The sequence below is a fragment of the Mugil cephalus genome, chromosome 4 (genome assembly GCF_022458985.1).
Source record: "Mugil cephalus isolate CIBA_MC_2020 chromosome 4, CIBA_Mcephalus_1.1, whole genome shotgun sequence".
Taxonomy (NCBI): Eukaryota; Metazoa; Chordata; class Actinopteri; order Mugiliformes; family Mugilidae; genus Mugil; species Mugil cephalus.
This window is the reverse complement of record NC_061773.1, coordinates 10347054-10362268: the sequence shown is the minus strand read 5'-3', so window position 1 is coordinate 10362268 and position 15215 is coordinate 10347054. Positions and strand designations below refer to the sequence as shown.

Sequence of the window (15215 nt, the reverse complement as noted above, 5' to 3'; positions counted from 1 at the left end):
TTCGTATGAGTTCAGTACGTTTGTGTGTCTACGACAGCATGAGAATGGAGGGGATTCCAATTTTATTTAAAGACAAGGAGAAAATCTTTTGCTTCTTTTATTTATGCAAAATAAAATCAAGAAAAATCTATGTATGACGATTAATATATGTTGATCACTTTTTCTGTGTAGGAGGAGCTCTTCCTGAAAGAATTTCTTAAATGATGGTGTGTGTGTGTGTGTGTGTGTGTGTGTGTGTGTGTGTGTGTGTGTGTGTGTGTGTGTGTGAGCTGTGTGGGATGTTTATAGGGGGACGACATTTAAAAGAAAGACCAGAATGAATGCATTTGGCAGGTCCAGATATTCTTTAATCTTTTATGAGCAGACTGCATTGTCATTTTGCAGTGTTTTACTGCCACCTATTGTTAAAATACAGGTCAGGTATTCCTCAAAAGAGTCTTGAACATAACAAAGGATTAAAGTCATCAATCAAGTGTAAATCATCAAGTTTAGCATTAAACACTATCATCCATCACCTATGCAGCCGCTTAGTATAGATCCTTGGCGCATGTTTTTGGCAGCACAGCATTTTTCAAACAACGCTACTCACTATATTTAAGAGACAACATGCAAAAAAATCCATGATTTAGAAGTCAATTCCATGTGATCTCATATAAGTTAAAAAGTATCATTGATATAACTGTAACTAGTCAAGTCAATCCTTTCAATAACTGATTTCATGCATGTACATTTAAGAAGATTGTGGTGTCAAGAGTATTCCTCTGCCCTATACATCTCTTAAGAGCCTTGAACCTGTCACACTCTTTTAATTACATTTTACCACACCTATCTTTGTACATCCTCCTTATAGATCAGCATAAATCGAAGTGGTCATAAAAACCACAACCTTTTGATGTCAAAGCTGCACGGACAACAGTAGACTTCTCTTGGTGGTGTTTACAAGTCAAGATTTTCAAAGTTTAGAAGGTTATTCCCTTCAGACCAAGCCGTGTGCAGTGACCCATCCATCTCTGTGGCAACTTGGTTGCCGCTGGCAAGTGTATGGTTTCCTCCACCAATAACTGCGCCACAGTCAGGGCAAGATCGTCTTTCCATAGCGCCTCCACACTCCGTAATAACATAGACGTGCCCATTGGGACATTTGTTCCAGTGTCCAGGCGGCATTTTCATGGCTGAGACTATCATCTTTCTCTCTTCGTCACTGATCCCCAAGCCTGTGACTGGAAGCTTTTTGTCTAGTTCCTTCAAGGCTTCTTTCACACTGTGTTGATCTTGGTCAGCAAATTGGCCAGGCATTTCCAAAACATCTCTGATTTGTTGAGCCTCAGAATGAATTTTGTCACTTTGTCCTCTCTTTTCTGCCGTGTAGCAACGGACATTGAGTTGAGCCAGAAGTTTCAATCTTTCTAGTTCATTCTGCAAATCAAAGACCTGTTGGTCAGTGAATTTTTGGTGGTGGTCACTGAGCCAGCGCACAAACTGTTCGATATTCTTCCTGAACAAGTAGCCCTGCGCCGATAGCATCTTTTCTTTTGCAACCTTTAGTAACTTTGCAACTCTTATCAGGAAATCCATCTTGTTTTCTATGACCCATAGATCATTTGCAATGAGGTATGGTCGTTCCAGTCTGAACTTGATTTGCATATACTCAGCTTGGTCATACATATCATGGTTTCTAAGATTTTGTTCCCACTGAATTTGAAGAGTGTTTCTGTGCTCTTCAATGTCTGACGTTTTTCCATTTATCTTCTCCTTTACCATCTCTATCTCGGCCAGACTGCGGTTGATGTGAGATCCATATCGCAGATTCTTACGTATTGGAGTTCGACACTTTGGACATTCCTTTAGTTTTATGGCCAGATGATCTCCATCACCTGCTTGGTTGTCACCCACTCCCATGTATTGGTCCATTGCTGTGTATTCAATGAAATGCTTACAGTCTTCCAACTGTATAAAGTAAGCTTCAGGCTCATCTTCAGTCCCAAAGAAAATCTCGGTGACCTCATCATGTTGACAGATGCGACATTTGCTTGGGCATTTGTCTCCACACAGACCTATGCAAGGGTGGCCACAACCCAGAGTCTTGGGACAGGGTTGGGTGCATGGTGGACGGTCGCATGGCTCATAGCAAAGCTTACTGCATTGTTGGTGTGGGCACTGCCAAGCACAGGGCTCAATGCAAGGAGCACAGGGCTGTCCGCATGGCTTCATGCATTTACTGTGGACACAGCAATTCTCACAAGGTCTCTGACAAGGGGGGCAGCCACGAGTACAAGGTTCCCTGCACTTGTGAGAACAAATCAGGAGACGTTCACATTGGTGTGAGCAGGGGAAGTGGTAGCGACCCTGAAAGCACTTGCCACATGTACCACGACAATCATGGCCACATTTTAGCTGGTGCCGACATGGGGTCTTACATTCAGGCCCCTCGTTCTCCGTTTTGTAAAAGCAAGAATCTTTCTGACTGTGTCCACACTTAAGTTTGATGGTGACCTTCACCTTGCACTTCCAGGTGCATGGTTGTCCACAGACCGCATCACATGGATGCCCACAGGGGAGCAGCTCCTGGCAAGGCTCCTGACATTCAAATGTCTTCGGATCCTGGTGGCAAGGAATCATTTGTGTGTGCTGACACCGAGGTATGACCTTCTCCACTTTCACTGGACATTTCTTTGGGCATTCTTTATGGCACACAAGATTGCACCTGTGTCCCTCATTACATAAAATCTTCTGACAAGGCTTGAGACACTTATATTTCTTGTGCTCTGGGTCATATGGGTGACAAACCCTTGCACAAACATGGCCACAATCCAAACGGAACTGACAAGGCTGGGTGCAGCCCCCCTCAGGAGCTTTTTTGAAATCCTCAGCACAAGACACTTGTGTTTGTCGGTCTGGATGATTTTGACAACACAGGGTCAAAGCCTTCCCAACCTGGTCCTTCTCCCTCAAGGTGTGGAGGATGTTGCTCCACAGAGTGACGTTGCTCAGCATTGAGCTGTTGCCAATACAGTAGAGGCCTTTCTTGGCCCGTGACAGGGCGACACAAACACGATTGGGAATGTTCAAAAAACCCACTTTGCCCTGTGGGTTGCTACGAACCAAAGAGAGCAAAACAATATCATTCTCTTCTCCCTGGTACTTGTCCACTACATGCACTTTGACCCCTGAGAACTCGCTGGCAGGCATTTGTTTGCGCAGACAATGAAGTTGCCCAGTATAGGTCGTGAGTATGGTAATTTGCTCTGGTTTGTAGTCCTGGAAGAGAAGGTAGCGACAAAGAGCAACCACAAAATTTGCCTCATGACGGTTTTGATGGCTTCTTCCATCTTTGATCTCTTCTTCCGGGTGGGTGTGTTCCACAAAGAATAGATTGGTGTTAAGGCCCTGCGGGATAGCATTTAATAGAACATATTTTATGTTATTCTTTAATATTTATCAAAGCCTTTGAATTCACTGTTGTTAACTTTGTAAACATGGGCCAACCTAGACTCAAAATGTGTTTAAAAATCTAGACCATGCAGACTTACGCAAAAAAGAAATTTCCCCCATGCCACTGAGTAAACAGATATTTACTGGTATTAAATAAGCATAATAGGAACTTTGCAGGAGAGCAAACAAAATATATACCTTGATGTTTTCGTACTCCAACACAGAGGGGTGATTTTCTAGTTCTGAGTAAATGTGTGGGGTCAGAAGACGGGCAATATCTGGTCTCATACGATGCTGAAGAACAAACACAAACACAGATTCAAGTCAAGTCTAATGGTTTCAGCTTTGTCCTTAATTACATAACCTAAATATGGCTAGATGTTTTCATTGACGTATTTTGCAATAAGATGAACAGATTTATATATGGCAAAACACAAACCTGGTAGTTGAGCCTGACAAAAGGCAGTCTCATCTTCACTAGCCTCTCAAACATGGACATCTCCAGGTTGAAGTTCTTAGCAAGGTCATATACTGTGGCACTGGGGCGCAGCTAAAAGACAAATTAAATGTTCAGCATGTGCATGCTCAGTTACCTTTCTAAACTTTTCTTAAATAACAACGTAGGATATGCATTTACTGTATCTGTACCTGAAACTCAAAATAGTCATTGACTTATAGTCATTGACTCATAAACCTTACTTGACTTTCCTAGACACATACATCTGATGATATATATAGCAAACTTGGTAGACATTAATATTATTCTATGTGTTGTTGTTGTTATTTATTTTTTATGTTTTTGTTCATTTCTCTGTTTGAAATTGAAAAAAAAATCTATAAAAAAAATTGTCTACTATGAAGTTGTCTTTTGGGGTGACTTGATGGGAATATGCAATATATGCAAATACACTGTGTGTGTGTGCACTTGTGCGTATGTGTGTAAACCTAATTTAGCTAGAGGACAGAGTGTGATTGTATATGTATGTGGGAGGGGTGTGGGGGAGGCAAGAAAAAAATTCTAGTATAAATGTGAAGCGCTGTGTTCTGCTCAATTCAACACCAAACTTGTGATTAATGAACAGCACAACAATGCCAAAGCTTATTTTACTTGGAGAGTGTGATCCATCCACCTCCATTACATGCGCACAATCAGGCTCCACAAAAACAAAGCTCGGAATGCTTTGTTGAGTCAAAATCAATTCTTTAGAAAACGTAAAACAAATAGACGGAGATTTGTGACCTCCGAAAACCTTAAATGATTTGTTTTTAGACTTATTTTTTATTTTTCTGTCCATAAATAAGACTTTAGATGTCAACACACCTCAGTCAACATGTGTCTGGCCATATTAAACTGTACCAATGTGTCTCAAACAGTGAAGCCCGCAGCAGAGAGGTAAATTACTTGTAAACTAATCTGATTATGTATAAAAATCTCAAAAATTATTTGAAATGTATTTTATGTAAAATTATTTTCAACTTTCAGTGACACTGTAAGGAATTCAGCGTTTTTTATACAGGCCAATGCTTGAATAAAGCCATGCATAAACTATGTAGCACAAACAAATATTAGTTTAGAGCAGACAGACGTTACACAGCACGAAAAGGAGCGAATGTTGTGTGATAGAAGTGTGTGTAGTTGTGATTGCATGGTGCAGATTGCTAGACAGGCTGCCTGGCCATATGTCCTTGGCAGGCCCTGACAAGATGTAGTATATAGTCTACTGATGTACACCATATCACTTCTGCCTTATCTTTCTTCTGTCTCTTGTAATAGTTATGTTTTTTCTGTCTGTCTTCAGGACACACAAAAATGATAAAACAAATTCACAAAATCCCTCATGGCATGCTCACCTGGGTAAATGGGTCATTTCACTCAGAAGATAGTGGCTTATTAAAAATACACCAGTACAGAACTGTCCATGCAGAGTTTAATAAGACACACGTCCAGGAAACAGTTGTTTGTCTGCCTTTACCTGCTGGTGGTCTCCAATGAGGATGAGGTGTTGGCACGCTTTGGTCAGTGTGGTGATGGTGTGTGCCTCAAGAACCTCTGCGGCCTCTTCTACAACCACCAGACGTGGACGCACTTCCTGTAGCTCTTTGCGGTACTTGGCTGCTCCTGTTGTTGTCATGCCAATGACCTGATGGACAGGGAAAGTGATTATTTACACATGATACAGACTTCCTCAGCTATTTGCGGTTTGTTCCATTCTCGAAAATCAGTTATAACATTGCATTTAGGAGTAGTCAGAAGCTAATTCGAATACAAGCACATTTACATTACATGTTTCACTGTCCGTCATTAAAGGAAAGATTCAACATTTGCGAAAATAACTTCAGGTGATCCAACATTTTCCTACACCTGTCCATTCCTCTTCATAGTCAAAATACTGGGAATGTGGGAAGAAAACCTGGCAGGCTCTGTAGCTTTTACAGGGGAACTTGTTTGGGGTGAGCACAGTCCTGGTGTCTCTCCTAATTGCCTAGAAACCTCAGTTTGCCTACATGCCCACAGGAGCTTCTCATTACTTTCTAGCCCAGCAACATTCATTCTGTAACCTTACACGGTTTGTGATTTATCTAATTACAACCATTTAAAAAATGTCATATTGCAGTTAAATTTGCACAAGTGCTGGGATTGTCAAAGAAATAATTCGCCGCTTTGCATAACAGGGGGTGGGGGAAAAAATGCTATTTAAAGTTCCAGTTACCGTGGCTTCCTTGAGGAGGCAGAGGCTCTCCTGGCGTTTTACATCGGCCAGTCTGTCCACCGCTCTCTGATAGGCATCTTCAGACTGGAGGGCCCTGGTGCGAAGCTCTATCCTGTACCGTGCCACCCACAATCTGCAGAAACAGAGTAATTTATTAGTAGTTTAGTAAAATACTGATAAGCAATAAGACTCTGATTATTTGAGAGCGAGAGCCAAGGTCAAAAAATGCAGTATAATGCCAAGGTGATATCACAGTTTGGTAGAACAATTACAGCAAGATGTACTGTCTCTCTCTCTTGGAAGGAAATTGCCCTATTTGTTAGTTTGAGTGATAATTATGACTATGTATGCATGGGTCCTTACAGTCTTGTTTTCACAGTAATAAAGATCTGGAGTTATGTCTTGGCTCTCTGTGGTGAGAAAATCCTCTGGGATACATTTTCCTGGTGATTAGTTGACTTAATTATACGCACTGGGAGCAGACTACTACTACAAGACATAGGTCGCCAGGGGATGAGAGGAGAAAAGCAGCAGAAGGAATACAAATGACGATGGAAGAACGACAGAAATGTAAGCAGTCGAGGGAAGCGTAGAGTTGAACGTAGGAAAGTGAAAGACACGTGCAGGCCTACCGATAGAGTCTCCATCTGTCTTGCAGTGGGAGTGACCACAAATCGAAGATGTTCTCTTCCTCTTCTTCACTCATGGTTGAACTTTTACACAGCTCTTTCCTGATGTTCTTCTTCATCTTTTTCTTCTGGTCCCGTGGCATCTGTATAAATCACAACAGGGTTGACCTTGAGACCATCAGTTCATTTTTGCTTTTCAATGATTGAATTAGGATGCTCCAGTCAGTTTCATGTGACAGATGAACACTAGAGGGTGTTTGGGGGAAGTATGTGGATTAAAAAAGCAGTTGATTTTTCTGTTGGTGTGACTAGCATACCAATATATTAAGTAATGCAACAAAAAGGTGAAAACAGAGACCACTTTTAATAACATGTGCATGTAAATATGTTGCAAACCAAACTTCAGTCGTCTACCACCAGCCTCACAGGAACTGCATAAATACTTGTTAGAGTCTCTGCATGAGGATTCGTCTTACCTCCCATCCATTCTCGCTTTGCTCAGCCTTTATGTCATCTTTATCCAGGTTCATAGCCAGCATCATTTCCTCCACTGCTCTCACAGCTTCATCCATGTCTCCCTTCTTTCTGCCATCTCTACCACCTCTGGGATTCCAGTTGTCGTCAATAATCCGCTCTGCCTGGATCAGATCTGCCTCCTCTGCAATTTCAATGAAGTCCTCTTCTTCCAGCTCCATTGCTTCCTCTGCTGCTATATAACAAATTGACCGAATCAGTATGTGGATTATGTTATTGTTCCAGTACAATACATTTACTGGCAACTTGGAACAGAAAGATAGCAGGGACTGAGTAAGTGGACAGACAATGCCAGACTACGTTCAAAATAATGTGTTAGTAGTAGTGCTATGCAACGATCAGCCACAACATTAAAACCACTGACATCATGTGGATGTTGCTTAGACATGAACCACCCACCTAAACCAGATCAGACACCCCCACCCCATAGCAATGACTCTCCTTGATGGGAACAACCATCCCCAGCAGAATGCAGCCCGACACAGGCACACACACAAAAACTGTTTAGGAACAACTCAAAAAACATGCCTCAACCCACAGGACCCAAAGCCCCCCCCCACTAACAACATCCTGTTGTCAGACACCACAGGACATCCTCTGTCCATTCTCTGATGAGTCACAAATGTTTTGGTGGCACAAGGGAGACCTACACAATATTAGGAAGGTGGTCATAATGTTATGATAGCAGGTGTACATTCAATTTAACGTATGTACTATATATGTGCTATTTATTGGAGGATGTATGTAATCCTAAATTCCTGAAATTGTCTAACTGAACTGTGTGCCCTATTATATTGTGATTATTCCGACACAGAATCCTACTTGAACTTAGATTTTAATGGTCGCTTTTCAGTTTTAGCTGCTCTGGAAGGCATTTATTAAACACTCTCACGCCGTTACAGTGCAGCATCACTTACAATAAAAGGCTTACCTTCCATTCTATTTGCATCCTCTGTCTCCCTCTGCAGGAAGACGGTGGAGCCCAAACCCAACCACTCCATCATCAGACTGAGGTTCTTCTTACCCCAGATGTCAAATCCATCCTGTGTCTACAAACCAAATTTCAACCATTAAGTTTGGACTGTCTTCCATTCTGTTTATTTTCACAGAAATACATATGCCTGGTGTATTCCTTTGTTGGAAGGACTCACCGGTGGTTCCTGCAGGCTGTCCCAGTGTATGTCTGACATGCATGAACATAAGTAGCTTTCACGCAATACACCTTTCAGTGAACACTCCAGCCTTGTGCTCTGTGCCTGGATCTCCCTCTCCATCTGACATAGCTCCTTGTAAATCTATTCAGCGGGAAGACAAATCCCATAACAATGTGTGTGATATACTGCAGCACTGTATTCTGAGTAAACATGAAATATACATACATATATATATGCGTAACGGAAATACTTGCAAGGCAACTTGAGACATTAAGATTCGCACTTTAGGTCAAGAAACATGACCTCACCTCATTATACGCTGAACGCAGGTAAGACGGAAGTGTACGTCTGAAGTTGCTTGAGTGGGTCAGCTCCCTTAGATTAAAACGCTTCAGGATCTCACTGTTGCTGCGACCTCCGACTCTCACAATGCCCTCTTCCTGAAATTTATGAATACCTGAAATGCAGAGTCAAATCAAATACACATTACATTCCATAAAACTGGAAGCACATTTGTATTACATAGTCAATTTCTGTGAAAAAATAAATAAATAAAATAAACTCTAACTTCACATATGTTTCTGTGGTTCATTATAGAACATAAATATATTCGCCAAGAATTGATATTTGCTATGCTATGAACTGGCAAAAGTGCTTACCCTCAAGGAACTGATCCAAGGCGTGGTTAGTGTAACACACCACCAGCATTTGAGCCTTTCCGCTTTCATTAGTCCAGAGTTCCTGATTGGTCAAAAGAGCCTGAGCAATCTTTAGGCCAACGTAGGTTTTTCCTGAGAAATGAATTAATGTAGTTTAGGGAGATCATTTGCCCTTTTACAGATATGTAAAGTACATTTACACATTAACAAATAAATAAAGTCCTCCCTTGAACCTCTCACCAGTGCCAGGAGGTCCCTGTATGATGGCCAACTCCTTTGTGATGGCCAGTTGGAAGGCTTTCATCTGAGACTCATCCAGCCCCAGCTTTTCCATCCTTGGCCAGGCCTCTTCATTCAGGCTGTGAAAGGGCGGTATTCTGTTCTTGTAGTCAGGGTCAGCGACGGATGACAGGTCATAGTCATCCATTTCTTGCAGGTAGGCTGGGGGCTGCACATTTGTGTTGCACTCAACAATGTACCTGGAGGCATGGTGGATGATTGTTAAATGGTTTCCACTTTGTCAATCACAAACACATAAAAGCAGTTTAGCATTTGTATAAACAAAGCGAGCGCTACTGTATATCCGTATTCTCTACACTAAGCCAAGCACATATCTGGTGGAGGTTGGACTCCACCAGGACTGCTTCTCTCCATTCCTGTTTATGTTATTCATGGACAGAATCTTAAGGCACAGTCAGGGAAATGAAGGTGTTCAATACAGGAACATTCAAATCACATCTCACATGATGTGGACCCGTTGGCTTCGTCAGACTGTGATGTTCAGCACACACTAAGTGAGACGGTTTGCAGTGTGAAGCAGCTGAGATTAAAGTCAGAACCTCCAAGCCTGAGGCCATGGTGCTTTGCAGGAAAACAGTGGATTTCTCTGTCTAGGTTCAGGGCAGGGAGTTGCTGCCCCAAGCAAAAGGAGTGAATGAGAGATGGAAAGGCAGTTTGGAGCTGCAGCAACAGCAATGAGGGCACTGTATCTGTATGACAAAAAAATACGTTTACCAGGGAATCCCCATGTCAAGCCATAGTCCCTATGGTCATGATCTTTGGGTAGTGACTGATGGCAAGTATGGCACAGAGAATGGAAGTTGCCAAAAAAGGTTTCCTCTCTAGGGTGACTGGGCTCTGCCTTCAAGATATTCTGAGCAAATCCTGAGGGAGCTCAGAGTGGAGCTGCTGCTCCCCTGCGCTAAAAGTGGCCAAATGAGGTAGTTTGGGAACCTGATGAGTATGACTCCCGATGTCTCATGGCCACCTGGGAGCAGTGGATTCAGAAGTCACAGAAGAAATTACATATCCCGACTGGCCCAGGAACACCATGGGATTCCTCACGAGTTATGCTATGCTATGGAGAGGGACATCTGGGATACTATGCGCCTGTCGCCACAGCAACCCAACTTTGGATAATTGCATAAAAATGGATGGAGGAAAAGATTCATACAAGGTAGGATGGATCCTTGGTCTTATTTTTTCCCCCAAAAGTCACACTGATTTGCTTTAAATCAGGCTTAAAAGCAACATGTGTGTAGTTATATAAAATATAGTAAAACTGTGGGAGACATTAAAACTGAGCTCGAAATACCCACAGTTGATGCAGGGACATTTGATAGAATTTACGAGAAAATAATTGCCACGGTAAACGATGATTAGACTGCACTATTTACTTAGCAACACTGTCATACCAAGAAAAACATCATGACAAATGATGCAGGACAGTTTTAACTCCCATGGTGTATGTCTTAGGGAAAGAGATGAATGCTGTTGACAGACGGTCAAAAATGATGATACGTTATGTTTCAGTGTCTGTGAAGGACACTGGAGGTGTAGATAATAATCAAATTTTTTGTTCATCCAAACATGACAGCTTTGGGAAAAAGCAAGATGATATAATTAACTTCTAAAAACTGACAATTAAGGAGCGTGATCTGTTTATTCTTTAACTTATTCTCTGCTACCCCAAGTGCCCCTTCCAAAACATTTGTTTGGATTTCATTAAAAAACAACAACAATGACCTTGACAGCAAAATCTGAAACTCCTTCAATGTATAGGCACATGCTCTTACCGCTGAAAAGGCAGGTCATCCTCCTCCTGCTCTTTTAGCCCCTCTAGGACGTACCGGTAAGCCTCAAAGTAGGCAGTGGTCTCAACCATCAGGAACGACTGATCTTTCTGTGAGATAAAGTTTTGCACTTTATATATCCATTTCAAACAGTACCACTGTAACTGTAAGGTATCTACAAAATTGGCAAGTCAGCATACACTGATCAGCCACAACATTACAACCACTGACAGGAGAAGCAAACAATATTGACCATCTTGTGAAAATACAATGTTCTACTGGGACACTTTTAGACCTGGCATTCATGTGGATGTTACTTAGATATGTACCACCCACATGGACCAGACCAGGCACCCCCACCCCAGAGTAATGACACTCCTGGACGGCAGGAGCCATCCCCAGGATGCAGACTGACACAGACACACACACAAAAGCGATTTAGGAACTCAAAAAACATGGCATTCCTCTTCTAAACCCATAGGACCCAAAGGCCTCCACTAACAACATCTCATCTCATCTTCCATACTGCTTAATCCTCACTAGGGTCGTGGGGGGTTGCTGGGCCTATCCCACTAACAACATTCTGTTGCCAAATTCCACAGGACACCCTCAGAAGGCCTATGTCCATTCTCTTATGTGTCACAACTGTTTTGGAGGCACAAATATTAGACAGGTTGTTATCATGTTACGCCTGATCGGTGTCTGTTCCTTTAATAGCTACTGGACATTTGAGAGGAAGGAATCAGGCATCATGGATCTGATTACACACGTTGTATCGTCCTCACCTGAATTCTGGCCAACTTCAGTCTGCTTTCATCTGTAAAGGTAAGCTGAACTAGACCTTTCTCCAGATATTTAGGGTCTCGATCTGACACTGTGGCAAACAAGAAGCTCTCAAAATTGTCATATGACAGGCAGACCAGAGAACCGTAGATCAGTCTCTTGGAGTTCTGCCAGCGTACAAACTGAAAGAGAGACGAAGGAAGCATCATTAATCTACATGTTAACATATGTCTTTACATATTAAAGTGCTTGATTGTATTATTTATAGCATTTAAATAACATGTAAATGACATTAAATTATGCTGGGATATCTAAATATCTAAATCCATTAAGACGCTAACCTTAAGTGGCTGAATGTCGAACTGGGCTATGTAAGCAAGGCCTGTCGGTGTGCACTTGGGCACAATCATCTTTGTGTCAAAGTATATTCGGATATCATCAAAGCGCTTCGTCTTCAGTGGACTGTCAGTCCTTCCTCTGTCCATTTGATTCCTGAGCAACTGCTGAATCCCCTCACGGAGTGGCCGCACAAAGTCCTCTCTGAGCAAGCGGAAGTGTGTATCAAGGTAGAGGTGGGTGTTCGTGTAACGCTTGGTGGTGAGGTTAGGTCGAAGGAACGGCCTGTGGCCCTGCTGGAACTCCTCAGGGGTTGGGTAAATCGGTATAGTCCTGAAATTTTGCACATCTTCTTCGTCTGGGTTAAAAATAGACAGAGTTTCAGGCACATTATGCCAACGTTCACAACTCACAAATGATTTTCTAGCTAATAACTGCACAGTGTGATGATTTCAATGGATGCATTTACCTGGATTCTCAACACCGCTGTTTAGGAGTGCATATGTGTCCTTGTCTGAGCGCAGGGTCCCCTCCCTGGATCTCTCCTGGAGGTGCTTGATCAGGCCTTGAAGATTTTGTGCGGATTCCTCCATTTCAGGCTGTATGACCACACCTGATGCCCTCAGGGTGTTGATGGAGGCTTGAAATATTATCAGTAGCAAACTCACGGGCTGAACAGAGCTTGCAGGGAAGGTGTTGAGCACCTAAGAAGTATACATTGAGGACAGTTAGTTAAGATATGACCGTGTTTGTGTATCCCTTCATTTATCATTAAACGGTGTATTTTGTGATTGCCTCTTTTATTAATTCATTGCTTTCTTTACCTGTGAGAGAATGGTCAGGATGTTTTCCAGGTGGCGTGGGTACTGTTGTCTGCGGGCATGATTAGACTCTGACCCCATGTTTCCCACATAGTGAGGCAGGATGGTGCGGAAGAACCCTGAATCTTTTATGATGCCAGCGAGGTGCTGCAGGGTGCCTCTGTCAGTACGTGATTTGAAGGCCTTGCTCAGCACCAGGCAGAAGAGTGCAATAAGATCCGGCCTCATGTTTGTCTCGCCCAGAACATCCTTGAGGGCAGGGTTTGAGGAGAGAGTAATGGCGACCGTAGACGGGTCTTTTTCAGAGAGTTCTTCCAGTGCTTTATAGCCCAGTCCACGGCCCTGTGGTGCCCTAGCGGTGTCTGCAGAATTTGATCTCGCCCCATTTCTATCTTGTCTTTGTCTCACACCGTCTCTTCTTTCATCCCTCCAACCCTCTCCTCTGTCCACACTAACTCCTTCTCTCCTTCCGCCCACTCCTGCCATCCCCATTCTCGCTCCTTGTCTTCCATCTGGCTCTTGATCTCTTCCTACTCCAAATATCTGCCTGTCTGCACCCTCCCCACCATGTCCACCCCTCCAACCCCCTCTCTGTCCTCCTCCTCTTTCTGCATTTCTCTCGCCCCCCCTGCCTGGATCTCCTCCTCTTCCTCTTCCCCTTCTCCGCCCTCGCACCCCTCCACCTCCACCTCCACCTCCACCTCCACCTCCACCTCCACCTGTCTCCGGCCTTCCTCCTCTTCCTGCTCCTCTTGCTCCTCCTCGCTCTCCTGCTTGTCCTCTTCTTCCTCTGCCTCTCCCACGCAGCCCTTCCCCTCCTCTGTCTGTTCCCTCCCTTTGGCCTTGATCAGCCCCATGTGTACCTCCTCGCCTCCCATGTCTCAATGCGTTCTCATTTTGACCAGTATCAGCATCTGGGAGGAAATATAACATTCATATCATGAGAGTTTGAAAAATAATCACCTGGGTTGTGCTGCAGGAGCTGGTTTGATTGTATAGTTACCATTAACAGCTCCTCTTCTCCCTGTTATTAAAGCGAGTAGTTCCATGTTCTTGTATATGGAAATGTAGAGTGGCGAGAATGAAAGGAAACACAAGATAAAACAATATAGTGATCAGTGAGAGCAATGTGTGATTTATGCATAAGCCCAGAAAAACATGATGGCATAAGACGGCACTGGATGATGATAAGTGGTTACTTTCACTATAATGCACAGTGCCCAGGCTGCCCTTTCAATAATGTGTATGGACAATACAATCTCCAAGGTCACTCATCATAGGAGGGAAATCAAGGAGATCAAAACAACCATTAAACTTTCTTAGCTTTTCATTGCGAAGGGTAAAAGGGTACTGTGAATGACATTGAATGTGGAGATTAGTAGAGAGACGTTATTCTGAGACATCTTTACTTGTAATGTTTTTTCCCTTGCTTTTCCGGAGTGTGCTCCAGTTCAAATTGCGGCGACTTAACATAGGTGAATGGGCGCCCTCCACTGGCAGCCTTGTCCGCCACTATAGGTTTCTTTTCACTGGAAACGAATGAATCATCCTCACCAGAGGGTATCTTGATAACTGCTGCTGAACTAAATAACCAATGGATCTTTATACTTACCCAGCAAGCTTTAATGTTAGGTACACGATGTCTTTTATTGATACTTCTTATCTGATATCATATATTCTTTACTAATTCTCCTCTCATGTTACTTTAGCTGCAATTCAGTCGGTTTCTTTCTTACATAAAAAAACAAAAAACAACAACAACGAAAGAGAGAAGGAAGAAGAAGACATAACTTACATGGTTGGAATTCCTTTGACATAATATTTGCGTGTCAAGCGTGGGCCGTCATGTATGGCATCTATTGCCTCGATGAGTGTCCAGACTGTCTTCCTGCTTCTCACAGACACTCTGACTGTTCAGTTCAGGAGGCTGCCTTTTATATGCTTAGTCATTTTCGTTTTCGTTTCATCAGAATAACAACGGAGACGGTTCTGAAGGGAAGTTCAACGGGGCATGTAGAGTCATGCACATGAATTACTGACAATAATTATTTCTCGTAGCTATAACGATGTCATTTACAGTATAT

At 42.9% G+C, this 15215-nt stretch overlaps 1 protein-coding gene across 2 annotated transcripts; it reads right to left on the bottom strand.

Annotated features, from left to right (window-relative positions):
• Window positions 1-329: 329 nt before the first annotated feature.
• Window positions 330-15214, bottom strand: znfx1 (zinc finger, NFX1-type containing 1). 2 transcript variants are annotated; one of them, XM_047584042.1, is made up of 19 exons: window positions 14927-15214; window positions 14135-14183; window positions 13135-14045; window positions 12780-13014; window positions 12316-12668; window positions 11977-12156; window positions 11195-11301; window positions 9360-9598; window positions 9120-9251; window positions 8769-8917; window positions 8458-8601; window positions 8238-8355; window positions 7249-7478; window positions 6776-6915; window positions 6144-6276; window positions 5406-5573; window positions 3872-3982; window positions 3631-3726; window positions 330-3387 (listed from the first exon to the last, which is right to left on the bottom strand). In XM_047584042.1, the coding sequence occupies exons 2-19, from the start codon at window positions 14178-14180 to the stop codon at window positions 937-939; spliced, it is 5943 nt and encodes a 1980-aa protein (XP_047439998.1). In that variant the 5' UTR covers window positions 14181-14183; window positions 14927-15214; the 3' UTR covers window positions 330-936. The 2 variants fall into 2 exon arrangements, with proteins under 2 accessions (XP_047439998.1, XP_047439999.1); XM_047584043.1 differs by lacking the exons at window positions 14135-14183; window positions 14927-15214 and having other exon boundaries at window positions 7249-7481; window positions 13135-13718.
• Window position 15215: the final 1 nt, after the last annotated feature.

Bases quoted from the DNA above. Each gene is read 5' to 3' on its own strand.
- znfx1 (XM_047584042.1), bottom strand. From the start codon at position 14,180: ATGGAACTACTCGCTTTAATAACAGGGAGAAGAGGAGCTGTTAATG. The intron at 6,916-7,248 runs GTAAGACGAATC...TGATTTATACAG, and splicing joins AAAGCGAGAATGGATGGGAG to ATGCCACGGGACCAGAAGAA. The intron at 3,388-3,630 runs GTATATATTTTG...GCTATCCCGCAG, and splicing joins TGGAGTACGAAAACATCAAG to GGCCTTAACACCAATCTATT.